General features: G+C 37.0%; 1 protein-coding gene across 1 annotated transcript in view; it reads right to left on the bottom strand.

Moving 5' to 3' along the window:
• Cnbd1 (cyclic nucleotide binding domain containing 1) overlaps nt 1–17,860 on the bottom strand; it is a 416,492-nt gene that overhangs the window by 328,808 nt on the left and 69,824 nt on the right. The window contains exon 4 of the mRNA XM_051198441.1: nt 12,755–12,910. Within this exon, the coding sequence (XP_051054398.1) occupies nt 12,755–12,910 (156 nt within the window). The remainder of the gene's footprint in view (nt 1–12,754; nt 12,911–17,860) is intronic.

Raw genomic sequence — 17,860 nt, 5'->3', positions numbered from 1 at the left:
GCTCCTGGGACTCATACATTACTGACAGCAATGCAGCAACTCATGCTGTCAGAACCCAATCCAGGGGCTTCTATGAAGTGGCTCAAACAATCTGCTTTTTACAGATTCGACCAAGAAAATTACAAACAGATGTCATTAAAAAGTGCATTGTCACATTACTAGAAGTGGATTGGAGCTATGTCCTCAAAGTCAAGCATCCCAGAAAAGTGGCTTGTTGAGACTCAAAAAAAAAAAAAAAAAAAAAAAAAAAAAAAGTTCAAGTCTGAGGAAATCACTCGAACTTTCAAATTTACAGGATTCACAGCCGTCTCCCACGTCTCCCAGTGTTATACAAACAATAACAGTTGTTGATGAAATATTCTAACCAGCTGCGCTGTATGCAAGCGATACCTAGACAGATAGAGCTGCCAGCAAATCATGTATTTCTAAGTTTCTAAGTTAGAAAAGTCATACTTTTCTAAGTTATAATCCAGGATGATATGGTTTCTTGTGTGTGTGTGTGTGTGTGTGTGTGTGTGTGTGTGTGTGTGTGATATGGATCCCTTTGAAACATCCGTACATCCATGTTCCTATAAATAATCTCTTAGGACACTCCTGTAAGTAATTTGAATAAACTCACTGCTTTGGGCCAGACTTAGGTACAATTCCTTCTTTAATCTGACCTGTTTGAGGTGACTCAGCCTACAAGTGGCAAGTCTTTACTACATTCAGCCTAGAGAAGAGGAAAATGATGTTGATGCATGTAGCAAGATGAATAAATCCCTCTGCATTATAGGATTCTGTTGGCATGAAATTCTAAGGTGCATGTATAATGGCTGCAGGCAGATGAGCTGGGGAAGAGGAACAGTAGAAGGGCATAAAATGCCTGTTTAGAATTCTTCACTGTAGTCATGCTAACAAGATTGAATACAATTGCAAAGATCCATCCACTGGACACTTTAAAGGGAAGGCTTTATTGGATGTAACTTGTAACTCAATAAAGATTATATTTAAAAACTAGACTGAGTGAGAGTGAAGTGGTGCCAAATGGTGACATGATGATGGTGATGATGAAACAAAGACATGGAGCTCTTGAAATCGGGGAGAAGTTGGACATTTGATGGAAGTCCACACAAAGGCCAGAGATCCCCTAGAGGACACAGGCATGGATAGTGCCATGGCCTAGTTTCCTCATCTGTTGAAAAATGACTAGCGTTTTACAAATGTTAAAGCAATAAATGAAAAAAAAAAAACTCGAAAAATGTCAATGTTTATTGCTGGCCTACATTCTGAGAGTTTGCAAATCTCTTAACACCAATATACAAAGAATTTATTCCATAACACAGTCAAACATAACAAAAACTGTAAGGAGTCTCTTTAAACTCTTCGTAGCATAATTTACAAAGCTATTAAAGTAAATTTTGTACTTAAAGTTAACTCTGCTATTTATTAATTTTAATTCAGCAGCAGTTAATGAATGTTTATACTGTCTCAAATTATATTTAAAAGAAGAAAATAAATCCACATCATGGCATGAATCTTGAGCAGTGATCAGACCCTCACTAGAAAATTGATGAAATACAGAAAATGAACAGAGCAAGAACACCTTTCACCTCCCTCCAATTTGCTGAGTTACAGGGATATTGCACAAGCATGGATGCAAATTTTTTCTTGCTCTGGGTTAGGAGGTAAAAGACAGAAGTAGGCAGCTAGGCAGCACACATCCCCCAGAGAAATAAATTAGACCCAGAGGCAAGAAAGACACTCTGTACATTACTTACTAAATGAGAAAGTCTCTTTTTTTTTTTAAATCGTGTGAGTGATCAGTTTCCAACTGTTACAAATCCCAACATGTCACAACATAAAGATGACCATAAGACAGTATCCAGAGCTTGATAGTTTAACTTTTTGCACTCTATATGGTTTTCATAATGACTGGATATGTATGCATCTCCACCAGTAGTGTATGAGGCTGCCTTCTTGTCTATATCCTTTCATTTGTTATTTGTTTCTTTTTGACTGACATTCAGTCTGTAGTATTTTGTTATAGTAACAGAATATGGACTAATATGAAATAACCTGAGTGTATTTAAAATGCTAAGCATCACTAATCTATAAAGAGTTGAAAATTAAAATCAAATGAAAATACCTGTTACAATGACTATTGTCAGAGATGGAAATTTTTAAGTGTTGACAAGCATGCAGAGAAAAGGAAATTTCGTTCCCTGGGGATGCAAATTTGTACAATCATTATGCAAAACAATAGAGAGCTTTCTTTAATAACAAGCAGACAAAACCCTGATGGCTCAGAGCTTAGAAACACTTGCTGCTTCTCTAGAGATTGCAAGTTCTATTCCCAGCACCTGTCCCAGGAGGTTCACATATACCTTCCAGGATATTGCCTTCTTCTGACCTCCACAGGGACCTGAGACATATCATACATCATCCACACATACACACATAAGAATAAATAAGAACTAATAAAATAATTCTTAAAAACTAAAATAAAACTATCATATCAGTATGTAAAAAAGACAGGAACATCCTATGCTCATTGAATGTCTACAGTTAAGATATGGAAACAACCACAGTGCCTATCAATGGATGGAAAGAAATTATCCATTTTGAAATTATGGATGAATCTAGGGAAGGTTATTCAAAGTGTAGTCAGACAGCACAGGAAGATAAGCATCATATGTCTCACTTCTTTGTGAGATCTGTAGAAGCTGACCTCATAGGAGTCACACACAGATAAATGGTAACCAGAATTGGAAGGAGATGGTGGTTGTGGGTGGAAAAGGAAAAAATTTTCATCAAAGAACACACAATTTCAGTTAGAGTGAAGACAGTCTGTTGGTGATCATGACTATAGTTTAAAAGTATTACATATTTAAGTCTCCTAGATTGGATGGATTTTAAATGTTCTTGTCTCACAGAGAGGAGCCATGTGGGGTTACAAACATCAAGTGTAGCTTATGTTGTTGTCCCATAATGTCTACAATCACCAAACTATCACTTCTACTACACTATGTGGTTATCATGTGTTTGTTACACTTTTTAAAGAAAAATACAAGGTGAAAGAGGACAAGAAGACTCTCGTTAACAAAAATGGATTTGTCTGATTGTTTTCCTTGACTCAACAAATTGAGCTAACCATATTCAATGGATTTTTTAATTTTACATTTTAAAGTGAGAATAGACTTATACTTAATGTGTATTATATATTTGAATCCCTATATGGTACACAAATTACCCACAAAAAATAATACATGCATACATTGTAGGTAATAATATGATTAAAATCATGCATCAAGTTATTGACTGTGCTTTAAGAATTATATGCTCAAATTGTTTGCATTTTTAATTCACTTTTAGTAAACACATTTTTATACACATATTTACTATTATTTCCTTAGAAATTTGGGGTAAGTAAAGTGATGTTACACATAAATAGCCACAACTTATCTCTGTATCTCAGGTTTCCCTGTATGGGTGAGCATGGATGATTGTTTCACTGCATTCTCTCCAGAAGTGCAACAGTCTCTCTACTCTCATGTACAGCTTTTCTCTTCTTCATGATTGCTGAGGATAGTGAAGTCTGTCACAATCGCATTATTACAATACTCGTGTGTGTGTATGCATGCGTGTGTGTGTGAATACTGGTACAAATGAGTAAAGTTGTTTCTCTGTGGATAAGGCAGACTGTTCTACAAGTATGTGAAGCTTCAGCTATTCTGCACAATATTATTTATCAACATTATTATATTGGCTGACTTTCATCCAAGTCAGTGTGCAAGTGTGTCTGTAGGGTCTAGCATCATTTTTTTTACAGATTTTTAAAAGTTCTCATTTCATGGGCTGTACTTCATAACCATTTTTTTGTTAGTCCCTTCATCTTCACTAGACTGAGTATCTTCTCCTATGTATACTTGTCATTACTACTTTCTTTTCTATAAAGTAAACACTTAAATTTTTGAACATTTATCACTATTACCATTACAGGACAAAATGTTTTATGTGCTTTTGGAAATTTTTGTGTGAGAGTGTGTATATGTGTGTTCACCTGTTTGGGTATGTGAATCTGGGCACATGCATGCCATAAAGACAAACTCAAGTGTTGGTCCTCACTTCCACTTTGTTTGAGATGGGGTTCTCATTATTTGACATTGTATATAGCTATCTAGATATACACTGGTGAGCTTCCATGAGTCACTTGTTTTTGCTTCCTATGACACTGTAGTAGTGTTGGAGTAACAGATGTGCTTGCTATCCTATGCCCAGATTTATGTGGTTTTGGGGACGAACTCAAGTTCCACATGTGGCAACAAGTGTTTTACTCACTGAGCCATCATCCTCTTCCTTCCTGCCCTTTAAGTAGTTCTTTAGAATATATCTTCCTTGGTTAAAAGATTTCCCCTAGATGATTGAATGATTGAATTGCATGTTTTTGGTTTTGGTTTTTTTTTTTTTTTTAAACAGGAAACATTTATTTCCATTCTTTTCTGTTCTTGGTAGATTACAGTTAAAAGTCAAAATTCCACACTATGAAGTCACCATCAAAAATTAACCAATCGCTGATCTTCAAATAAGTACAGCTTCTTCAGTCCTCATCTATTTGCACAGATTCTTTTTGGGAGTCAAACACCTCCCTTAGATTGCTCACAGGGATAAACTCTATATAGCTTAAAATCAATTGAATTCTATCTTTTATTAAAGTGTCAACTTAAAAAGGAAAACATGTCACAACAGTAAAAACACTAAAGATATTTTTCCTGTAATACAACGTATGATAACTATAGAATACAACCTTTCCCATAGTACTTTAGTTTTGACAGGAACTGTATGAATTCACTGCTACTGATATCAGCTGGATTCAGTATGAATATGTTTAGTGCATACTTTGAATTTTATGCTAACACTAAACATGAAGAGGCAAGACTCGTTCAACTTTGTGGAAGATTTCACTTTAGTAACAAGTGTCCATGGAAATAAACTACTTGAAATTGCTGAAAACAATGTCTAACTAGATTTTATATGTGAAAGGTTTATCATAAACGTCTTCATGAAAAAAGTGGATCACTGATAGAAAGAGCAATTTGCAAAGCAAAGGAGAAACATTGTCAAAGGTATATGAAAGAGATTTCCAGTCATAGAAGATGGGATTATGTGATAGGATTGTGAGTTGGGTTTGATTATTCTCTACTAAGAACCAGTGTGGATCAGTAGAGCACTCTGGGGTGCTGAGAATTGTAACATGAATAATATAAACCTAGAGATAAATATTGGGGTTCAAGCTGAATATCAGAGAAGCAAAGAAGCCAAGCTACCTGAGAGTTCTTAACTCTCCCAAGACTAGAAGGGGCATCCTTTTCTCAACATGGCTGGAGACTAATTCCCCAAGACTGAATGGACACTGAATGCATTGCTCCTATCTTATATACCTCTCTACTGCTAGGATTAAAGCTCTGTGAGCTCTGTTTCTCTTTTAGACTGATTCACTCTCATGTATCTCTGGGTGACCTTGAACTCACAGAGATCCATCTGCCTCTGTGTCCTGAGTCCTGGGATTAAAGGAGTGTGCCACCACTGCCCAGCTTCTATGGCTGTGGCTAGCTTTGCATTCAAATATTCAGTGGATTTATTAGATCATAAACAATATATCAGCACAGAAAATGATGTGTCAGTATAACCATAACCATGTATGTATGCATGTATGTATGTATGTATGTATGTATGTATGTATATTCCATATTCCAGCAAAATGGGTAACACCCTAAGAAAGGATAATTAAAAAGACTATATATACAAGTAACCACACAGCATTGAGGGAAAATGGAAAAGGGGTAATAGACCATCAGCTAATAACAGGGACAAGAGACAACAGTGAATTACAACCAGCCTAACCTGAAGGGACAAGCAGAAAGATGAGGTCACTGATATTCAAAGAGAGGGCTAGTGGCAGAAGGTGAGAGGCTGTGGTTGAATCTGAAATGGCTCCAATGGGATCATGCTCTGAATGCTTGTTCTGTAGTTTGGGTCACTCCTTTTGCTCATAGCCACACAAAAGCACCTAATACAGGCATTTTTAAAAGCATACACCATGTGTCTGAATGGCAAGAAATAGCCAGACCTTAGAACCCCCTACCACTTGTTGTCCTTTACTATTTCCATAAGATGAATTCAACTGACAGTGAATAGAAATGAAGAATAGCCCATGCAGCTGACATAGGCCATCCTGTTGTGGCATAACTCAAGATAAAAATGGAGCAAGAGCTGTGTGTGTGTTGGGGGGGTTGTCTGTGTGTGTGGCAGGATACAAGATTAAGTCAAAAAAAGAAATTCAGTAGTCCTACTACTGATAAAGGGACTGAGAAAGAAATCAGTGAAATATCACCCTTTACAATAGCCTCAATTGACTTAAAATATCTTGGGGTGACACTTACCAAATAAGTGAAAGACCTATACTATATAATAAGAACTTTGAGACTTTAAAACTAAAGAAGATAACAGAAAATGGAAAGATACCTCATGCTCTTTAATAGGTAAGATCAAAATAGTAAAACTGGAAGTCTTACCAAATGCAAGCTATAAATTCAGAGCAATCCCCCATCAAAATCCCAGCACAATTCTTCCTAGACCTTGAAAGAATATATATATGAAAAAAGTAAAGGCCCAGGATAGGCAAAACTACTGTGTACAATAAAGGAATTGCTAGACACATCACCATCCCTGACTTTAAGCCCTACAATAGAGCTATAGTCCAAAAAAGCAGCTTGGTTTTGACACAAACATAGACACATAGACCAAAGGACCAAATTGAAAATCCTGATATTAACCCACACACCTACGGACACCTGATTTTTAGTAAAGTTGTTAAAATTATTCAATAGAAAAAAAGAAGCATCTTCATTAAATTGGGCTAGCATAATTGGATGCTAACTTGTAGAAGACTACAGATAGATCCATATCCAAATGGGTCAAAGACGTCAACGTAAATCCAGCCTCACTGAAATTCTGAGAAGAGAAAGTGGAAGGTACCCTTGAATGAATTGGTAGAGACTGCTTCCTCAATATAATACCAGTAGTCCAGACCCTGAAATCAACAATTAATAAATGGAACCTCCTGAAATTGAAAAACTTCCCAAAGCCAAAGAACACACTGAAGAAGAAAAAAGGCAGCCCACAGATGGAAAAAGATATTCACCAACCCAATATCTGGCAGAGGGATGATTTCAAGGTATACAAAGAACTCAAGAAGCTAGTGACCAACTCTACCAGGGAACTCCTACAGCTGATAAACACCTTCAGCAAACTAGCAGGACACAAGATAAACTCAAAAAAATCAGTAGCCCTAATTTATTCACATGGCAAATGGGCTGAGAAGAAATCAAAGAAACATTGCCCTTTACAATAGCCACAAACAACATAAAGTATCTTGGGGTAACACTTACCAAACAAGTAAAAGACCTATATAAGAAGAACTCTGTGTCTTTAAGGAAAGAAATTAAAGAAGATACTAGAAAATGGAAAGGTCTCCCATGCTCTTGAATAGGTAGGATAAACATAGTAAAAATGGCAACCTTACCAAAAGCAATCTACAGATTCAATGCAATCCCCATTAAAATCCCACCACATTTCTTACTGACTTTGAAAGGATAATAATCAACTTTATATGGAAAAACAAAAGACCCAGGATAGCCAAAACAACACTGTACAATAAAAGAACTTCAGGAGACATCACCATCCTTGACTTTAACCTCTAATATAGAGCTATAGTCTTGAAAACAGCCTGGTATTGGCACAAAAATAGACAGGTAGGCCAATGGAATCCAATCAAAATTCCTGAATTAACCCACACATCTATGAACACCTGATTTTTGACAAAAGAGCTAAAAGTATGCAAAGGGGGAGGAAAGCATCTTCAAGAAATGGTGCTGGCACAACTGGATGATGGTGTGTAGAAGGCTGCACATAGACCATGTGCCACACACAAAACTCAAATCTAAATGGATCAAAGACCTCAACATAAATCCAACCACACTGAACCTCTTAGAAGAGAAAGTAGGAGGTACCCTTGAACAAATTGGTATAGGAGACCACTTCTTGAACATAACTCCAGTAGCACAGACTTTGAGATCGACAATTAATAAATGGGACCTCCTCAAACCTAGAAGCTTTTGTAAGGCAAAGGACACAGTGACAAGACCAAATGGCAGCCCACAAACTGGGAAAAGATTTTCACCAATCCCACATCTGACAAAGGGATGATCTCCAAATACACAAAGAACTCAAGAAACTAGTCAACAAAACATCAAATAACCCTATTTAAAAAACTGATGATGAACTGAAGTTGCAATTCTCAATAGAGGAAATCGAAAAATTTGAAAGACACTTAAGAAAGTGCTTAACATCTTTAGCTATCAGGGAAATGCAAATCAAAACAACTTTGAGATACCATCTTACTCCTGCCAGAATAGCTAACATTAGAAACACCAATGACAGCTTATATTGGAAAGGATGTGGAAAAATGGGAATACTCCTCCACTGCTGGTGGGAGTGCAAACTTGTACAACCATTTTGGACATCACTATGGCAGTTCCTCAGGAAAATGGGAATCCCCCTCTTAGGCATATACCCAAATGATCCACACTATGCAACAAAGACGTGTGTTCAACTATGTTCATAGCAGCATTATTTGTAAGAGCAAGAATCTGGAAGCAACTTAGATGCCCCTCAACTGAAAAATGGATAAAGAAAATGTGACACACAATGGAATACTTCTTTGTGGAGGAAGGGGGAAAAACAACAACAATGGAATCTTGAAATTAGTAGGCAAGTGGTTGGAACTTGAAAAAAAAACCTGAATGAAGTAACCCAGTCACAGAAAGATGAACATGGTATGTACTCACTCATATATGGATTTTAGACATAGAGCAAAGAATCACCAGCCTATAATTCACACCGCCAGAGGAACTAGGATACAAGGTAGATTCTAAGAGATTCATATAAGGATACTTCTTTAACTTAGAAACGAAAGAAGTCCTAGTCCCTACTTCAAATGCCTTGACAGATTTAGATGACCCCTCCTGGATGGCATCACATTACATGTCAAGTCAACATTATAAAGGAATATAAATACATGGCAAATAAGTAATAGGTATTTTTTTTATCTATCACAATGGAAATTTATATATTGTCTTGACAGAAGAGTTACCTTGAGATGGGAGCAAACTGTAATTAATTCATGGAAATTATGTACAAGGTAGTTTTGACTCATCTGGCTCTAACAATAATAATGACAGCATGAGTTTCTGGCTTTTATAGATTACTAAAGTGAATATTAAGAAGTAGAAATTTCCCAAAGTTTTCACAGCCACCTTTCAGAGAAGTCTGGTTCTGATCATAGGCCAAGTTGACTGGACTGAGTATCTCCCAAGTGTAACTGTGCCTCTAGATGCCACAGACAGACCAAGATCCAGTGCTATTCTCTTCCATAATATCTATATGATGCCAAAGAGTTAACAGTTCTCTTCTTTGTTACATCATCTCAATTAACTGTTTTCCTTTAATCATGAATTCCTGTAGCATCTATGATCATGATTCCTATCATAAATATAAATATCTGTATCGATACCATTTTTACTAACCCAGTTTCAAACAAAAATTTTATTTTCTAGGTGAAAGCCTTCCCAGCTTGTTTCCAAGCAGCTTTACTGTAAATGTGCCATTTCCACAAAACTGAGAGCTCAATGGTGTTTTCCTGATTGGCACACAGCCCAGAAGTGTCGTCCCAGAATTGTGGTCCTCATCTTATAAGCCACTTCACTCGAGGACAGTGGGAGACCCAGGCAGCATTTGGATTTCACACAGCCTTATTCCACAAGGCAAATGCAGTGTTTTCTTCCAGGGAGTGAGTCCTCTAAGTCCTTCTGAGAAGTGGCTCTGCATCACTGCTCTTCCTAAATGTAATGAACTTCAGATGTCTCATTCCCTTGAAGGAAGCAGCTTTAATTGGAGAAATAGAAGAGGTAGCAACTGGACCAAGTGTTCTCTAAGGACTTCGGGCTATTTTCATGATCCTTTTCTAATTCCTTGCATCTCCCACTATTCACACCATCCCCAAACCCAGAGAAGTCATTTTTTAAGTGTTAGAAGAATATAAATAAGTTATTTTCCATAGTGTTTCATAATTACACTTTAAAGGCTGAAGATGTTATAGCCTATGCCATTAAATACATGCATTGCACAATATGAGATGACTTTCCTGCATTTTCTATATAAAAGAGGCTACAGTCATTCCTCACATGGAGCAAAGGGCAGCTCACTCCCAAACTCTTCATTGCAGCCACCATGACCATGAATACATGAACAGTTGACATTCCATCAACACTAAAATACCACCACTGCCCATGACCCACTTCTTGATGGTTTGGTTCCTGAGTCCTTTTGAGGCCTCATCCCTCTCCCAAGCCCTCCTCACTTGTGAGCTTGTCAGGAAAAGTGATCTCCTTACAGATCATTGTGTTACAAACTATGTTGTAGACCCATTCTTTCACACTAGTTTCCTTTGCCCAGAGACAATATCTGAGACAGTAAGTTGGCTACTACATTATTTCATAAAATATCTCATCCTGTCACCCATAAGAGAGAATTTCACCCATTGTGTCCACCAAGCTTTATATCACCTGAGGCTGTATTAACTTTCTCCTAAGCCTTGAACATCAAGTTTCATGGTGCATAGTATGCATTCTCACTTATATTTAAGAATATAAGCTCCATAGAATGTAAAATATAATATGTTCCAGAAATTCCAATGTTGGAAAAATTACTTTAAAAGACCTCAAAAGTTTATGCTGAATTCATTCACAAATGGATGAAACTCGAATTTCCCACAATTTCCTAAGTTTGTTAGGAGATCAGAATTGTTCATAGTATCTAATTGTATTTTTTATTGAACGCTTACTCCTTTTGAAATGTTCCCTTTGCCAGTTATGTCTAAACTCAGTGAAAGTACTCATCAGAATCAGAAAGTACTCATCCCTTTAAGATTTATCTAAGGAACAGGTACACAAGCAAACAGCAAGCTTGCATCTTATTAGCCACCAATCAAAAGTAAGGAGCAAGGCTCAATTCTAAACTATATCTTGAGAAGATCTACGGCTGTAAAGCTCTTATCACCTTCCGTATGTACTTATGTTACCACCATGATAGAAATAAACTAAAAGGCTACAGACCTTACAACTTATCCACCAATAAACAATTTAGTTTAATTACTTTTGTTCTTTGCATGTAAGACAAATGTAATTAACATGAAAATGCCTATGTTCCTAAATGTGGCCAACACCATTAAATGAACTACCCATCTACTTGTCTTGAGTTTGGATGTAGAATCAGAGTCTTGTGTTTAACTATGAGAATACAGCAACAATTATGGATTGGGCCATATAATATTTCATTTTAACAAATTAAAAGAAACACAGACTCAGGCCTGTGAGATGGTTCAGCAGGGAAAGGCAGTCACTGTGCAATCATGTCAACCAGAGTTCCATGGAAAATACAGCCCATGTAAAAGTCAATGGAGTAAATAAACTCTACAAAGTTGTCCTCTGGCCTTTACATGTTATGAACTATTCCATGGCAATCATTAATTCCTTTCTGGAAATCATGTTAAGGTACAGAATGAGAGAAAGCCACAGAGTAAGGATATGGAGGTTATTGAAGAATAATGTCCCTGATGAGAGCTAGCAAGAAAGGAAAGTTATCAGCTCTTCAACTGTAAGAAATTTAAAATTCTGCCAGCAAGAGCAAAACCATGGGAAAGAGTTTCTTGCTCCAGGAATAAACAACTCATGTCACCCTTGGTCGAAAATTTGACATATTAAGCAAACCAGATACACTATTCCTAAACATATTAAAATGAAAAAGAAATACATATACATAAAGATTAAAATGCACATTATTTAAGCCACTAAGTTTATAACAATACACAACAATGACAAAAAAATGTACTGGTATCAAGCAAGCAAGGAGAGGCACATCCTATAAAATAGCTAAAACAGATTTTAGCATATATATTGTTGTAATAGCTCATCACAACTGTCCAAGAGAACTACTGTGAGAACTAGTTCAGAAATTCCTTATATAAGTATAGAAACATGTATGTATGAAACAATAATTAATAAAAAGATCATGAATTTGGGTGTTAGTAGAGGTATATATGGGAAAATTTAGAGGAAGGAAAGAGAAGTGATAAATGGCGTACTTGTATTATAATCTCCTCATTTGCTTCCCTGTCCCTATTTTCCTTCCCTCTCCATTTCTCCTTCTTCTACCACTAAGAATTTGTGTCCTAATTGCAAACAACATACTCAAAGAAATGAAATGTTATGAAAGTTAAGTGTGCTTAAAGGCTCTGTGATGGAAAAGACAGTTTAAATTCCATGGAAAGTCATTGAGTAATTAAAAACAAATGAAATCACAAACATAATTTTTTACTTAACATAAGTACACAGCACATGTTTTTTCTTACAATATAAAATTGAAATGAGGAGCCACATAGCAGTATATCAATGGCATGTCATAAGAACTGAATTCATGAAGGTTGTTGTTATCTAGGGACAGTCTCCAGACTTTCTGCTTATCCTGAATTCATCAGTCATGCATGCCAAGTCATGAATAATGTGCATGCATTTGCAAACAACTGAAAACTAACTTTAAAAAAATACTAGTCACAATAACCTTCAGTGACATAAATAGTACCAATAAGAATACTCACACTTTCTTTAAGATAGCTAAGAACTCTATAAACTTCATTGCAGCTCTTTCTTCTTCATAAAGAGTAGGACCACCACGTGCTTGTCTGACATACACACCTATGTTGTGTGACTCTTCAGGTTGAGGAATCATTTCATCTGTTTTTCCAGTAAATTTTCTGAAAAAAGGGACAATTTCACAATGCATACAAATTTTACATGAAGGTCTACTTTTCTCTCAATTATAAAATCACATGTTTGGTGATAAATCAACATTTGAATAGAATTCTTCTTGGTGTTTGCATTGTTTACACTCACTAGTGTAGTTATATTTGTATGGCATTGCACCTAAGCCTAGAAATTAGCATACATAAAATATTTTCAAAATATATAATTTGATTATGTTACATCTTGTAAGCATTTAAAATATATAAATCAAGGTGATTTTACAAATCAACAACCAAACTTTCCCTTTTCATACAACAGATTTATATATCTGTGGTTTTACCACATAGAATATAGTTTTCATTGTTATTTCCCATTTATAATCTATAAACATCTTGACCATTACTTGTAGTGAGATAGTTACTTTGTTTCCTTCTGTGGCACTGGCCACACCCATTGGGGGGGTGGAGCCATGGGCGGAAGTGACCTGTGGAAGGAGGTCTGAGGAAGAACCAGGGAATGCTCTCTTGCTGGCAGGACTCAGACAGGAGAGCATCCGGTGGAACTTGCTGGTGTTCATCTGTCTAGGTTGTAAGTTATTTCTCCCTGAATAAACATCTATTCAGCCTATTTGTTTATCCTGATCCTTATTTAACCGCAATAATTACTACCAACAAACATATTCATATTCTGTTTTTATTTTTCTTATTTTACATATCGATCCCAGTTCCCTCACACTCCCTCCCCTACTCTCTTTCACCCTCCCATGCCCCCCGACCACCCTCCCCTACCACCCACCCCCATTCCACAGGTAGGGTGATGCCTTCCAGGAGGGGTTCTCTAAATCTGTCAAGTCATTTGGAGTAGGTACGAGGCCCTCCTTCCTGCGCGTCTAGGTTAAGGGAGTATCCCTCCATGGGGAATGTGTTCCAAAGTCCTTTTGTGCACCAGGAATACATCCTGTCAGAGGTCCCTTAGACTGCCCAGGCCTTCCAACTGAGACCCACGTTCAGGAAGTCTGAGTCAGTCCAATGCTGAATTCCTAGATGGGAGCCCATTTAGCTGCTCCTTGTTTAGGTCAGCTGTCATTGTGGGTTTAGTAGCCTGTTCTTGCCCTCCCTATGTGCATCTGGATTCGAGTTCATCTCAGTGTTTAGTTGTAGGTGTCTGCTTCTGTTTCTATCAGCTACTGGATCAGGGTTCTATGATGGTGGATAAGTTAGTCATCAATCTCATTATCAAGAAAGGGCATTTATGGTAGCCTTTCCAATGTTGCTGAAATTGTTAGTTGGGGTTAGTCTTGTAGGTCTCTGGATATTTCTTTATGGTCTCTCCTCTCTCTCTCTCTCTCTCTCTATATATATATATATATATATATATATATATACACACACACACACACACACACACACACACACACACACACACACACACTTTCCTCTCATCTATTCCTCCCCTGACTTGATCTTCCTATCCCACATGCTTTTCTCTCCTCCCCTTCTCTTTCTCCTATGTCCCTCTCCACTAACTGCTCCTCAACTCCCAATATGCTCAGGAGATCATATCCCTTTTCCCTTTATGAGGGACTTTGTATGAATCTCTTAGAATCCTCCTTGTATCCTAGATTTTTCTGGTGGTGTGAATTATAGGCTGGTGATCCTTTGCTTTGTGTCTAAAACACATATATAAGTGTATACCACGTTCTTCTTTTTGTGACTGGGTTAACCCATTCAGGATGGTTTCTTCAATTTCCATCCATTTGCCTGTGAATTTCAACATTCTGTTGCTTTTGTCCGCAGAGTAGTATTCCATTATGTAAATGTGCCACATCTTTTTTATCCATTCTTCACTTGAGAGGCACCTAGGTTGTGTCCAGGTTCTTGCTATTACAAATAATGCTGATTTGAACAAGTTGAACACATGTCTTTGTTGCATGGATGTGGATCATTTGGATATGTGCCTAAGAGGGGGATTGCCGGGTTGTGGTAGACTGATTCCCATTTTCCTGAGGAACTACCATACTGATCTCCAAAATGGCTGTACAAGTTTGCACTCCCACCAGCAGTATAGGAGTGTTCCCATTTCTCCACATCCCCTTCAACATAAGTTGTCATTGCTGTTTCTAATTTAAGCATTCTGTCAGGAGTAAGATTCTATATCAAAGTTGTTTTGACTTGCATTTCCCTGATAGCTAAAGATGTTGAGCACTTTCTTAAGTGTCTTTCAGCCTTTTTGTTTTCCTCTATTGAGAATTCCATCTTCAGTTCTGTACCCATTTTTAAATAGGGTTATTTTGTGTTTTGTTGACTAGTTTCTTTAGTTTTTTGTATATTTTGGAGATCAGCCCTTTGCCAGATGTAGGATTGGTGAAGATCTTTTCCCTGTCTGTGGGCTGCCTTTTGTTCTTATCAACTGTGTCCTTTACCTTACAGAAGCTTCTCAGTTTGAGGAAGTCCCATTTATTAATTGTCAACCTCAGTGTTTTTGCTACTGGAGTTATGTTCAGGAAGCAGTCTCCTGTACAGGTTTGTTCAAGGGCACCTCTCACTTTCTCTTCTAAGAGGTTCAGTGTGGCTGGATTTATGTTGAGGTCTTTGATCCATTTGGACTTGAGTTTTGTGCATGGTGATAGACAGGAGTCTTCTACACACCATCATCCAGTTGTGCCAGTACCATTTCTTGAATATGCTTTCCTCCTCCCCTTGTATACTTTTAGCTGTTTTTTTTTTTTTTTTTTTTTTTTTTTGTCAAAAAATCAAGTGTTCGTAGGTATGTGGGTTAATATCAGGATTTTTTTACTTGATTCCATTGGTCTGCCTGTCTATTTTGTGCCAAAACCAGGCTGTATTATATTCTATGGCTGTTGTACACTTCAGTATTCCAATAAATGTACGAAAAAAATGATAATTTTTGGATAAAAAATAGAATCCATCTTTCTGCTGCATACAAAAGCACACCTCAAATTCAAATCAGACATTACCTCAGAGTTCAGGGTTGGGAAAGATTTTACAATCAAATGGACCCAAGAAACAAGTGGCTATGACAATCCTAATACCTAACAAATTTGACTTCTAACTAAATCAATCAACACAGATGAAGAATGTCATTACATATTCCTCACATGAAAAATCCATGAAGATCAAATCTCAGTTCTGAACGTCTATGCCTCAAATACAAAGGTACTTGCATTTGAAAAAGAAACATTACTAAAAATCAACACCCCACTCTCAAAATTAGACAGGTCCACCAGATGGAAACTTACAAAGAAACAAAGGAACTAATAAAATTTATGAACCAATCGGGTTTAAGAAACATTAATAGACATTCCATAAGAATACACCTTCTCCTCGGTACCACATGCAATCTTCTCTAAAATTGACCACATACTCAGCAATAAAGCAAACCTCAATAGGTAAAGAAAAAAATTGGACCAACCCCTGTATCTTATCAGACCACCATGCTTTAGAGTAAGAATTCAACAACACAAAATGTAGTAAGCCTATAAACTCATGGAAATTGAACAATGTGAAACTGCACCATTCCTGAGCCAATAAATAAATAAATAAATATAAAAGACTTCCTAGACTTCAATGAGAATGAAGACACAACATTCCCAAACTTATAAGACACTTTGAAAGCAGTATTAAGAAGAAAGTACATAGGACTAAGTGCCCATATGAAGAAATGGGAGAAGTCACATTAGAGAACTGTAAGCCCTATAATAAAAGAAGCAAACTTGCCCCAGAGGAGTAGACAACAGGAAATAATCAAATTGAGGGCTGAAATCAATAAAGTAGAAACTAAGAAAAATGTTACAAATATGTTTTCCCACCAACCTTGTCTCATAGCCGCACCAGCCCCAAATAACACACAAAGATGTTACATTAGATATAATGCTGTTAGCCTGTTACTAGCATTACATATTGGCTAGCTCTCCCTTAAATATTAACTCATTTCTATTAATTTAAGTATTTCCACCTGGTCTTATCTTACCAGAGAGAAGGCCTGGAGTTCTGCTCTCCCTGTCCTACATGTTGAATCTCCTCCCACCTGCCCCTGTATTCTCCTTGTCTCCTAGTCCCACCTACCTTGCTTTCCTATTGGCAACAGGATTTTATTCATTAACCAATAAGAGAAACATATTTACAGAATGACATTTCCTATCAGGAAAACAATATAAAGAATCAATTTAACAAAGAGATGGTTCTTCAAGAAAATCAACAAGATAGATAAACATTTATCCAAACTAAGATAAAGAAAGAAAGTGAACATGCAAATTAACAAGATCAAAAATGAAAATTGGAACAAAACAATGGATATTAAGGAAATCCGGAATTTCTTCAGGTCATATATTGAAAACTTGTAGTGATATATTTAAAAGAGGTACATTCATACAACAAGAACATCTGTTCAACTATGTTTATAGTAGTATTATTTGTAATCGCCAGAAGTTGGAAGCAACCTAAATGTCCCTCAACTGAAGAATGGAAGCAAAAAATGTGGTACATTTACACATTGGAGTGCTTCTCAGCAGGAGGGAAAAAAAGAACAAACAAAACAAAAAAAAAATGGATTCTTGAAATTCATAGGCAAGTGGATAGACCTAGAAGAAACCATCCCTGATTAAGGTAACCCAATCACAAAAGGACAAACCTGGTTTGTACTCACTCATATATAGAGCAAAAATTACCAGCCTACCATCCATAGTGCCAGAAAACCTAGGAAACAAGGAAGACCCTAAGAGATACATACATATATACATGGTTCCCTGGAGAAGGGGAAAGGGACAAGATTTCCCAAGCAAATGGGGAGCGTGGGGGGAGGGAAGAGTGAATCAGGAGGAAGAGGAGGGGAGAGGTAGGCATGACTAAACAAGAAGATTGAGTGAGGGAATGAATAGAGGAGAGCAGAGAGAGAGAGAGAGAGAGAGAGAGAGAGAGAGAGAGAGAGAGAGAGAGATACCA

The sequence above is a fragment of the Phodopus roborovskii genome, unplaced genomic scaffold (genome assembly GCF_943737965.1).
Source record: "Phodopus roborovskii unplaced genomic scaffold, PHOROB, whole genome shotgun sequence".
NCBI classification, from domain to species: Eukaryota; Metazoa; Chordata; class Mammalia; order Rodentia; family Cricetidae; genus Phodopus; species Phodopus roborovskii.
The sequence above is the reverse complement of the archived record's forward strand: the minus strand, read 5'-3'. Positions and strand labels throughout refer to the sequence as shown.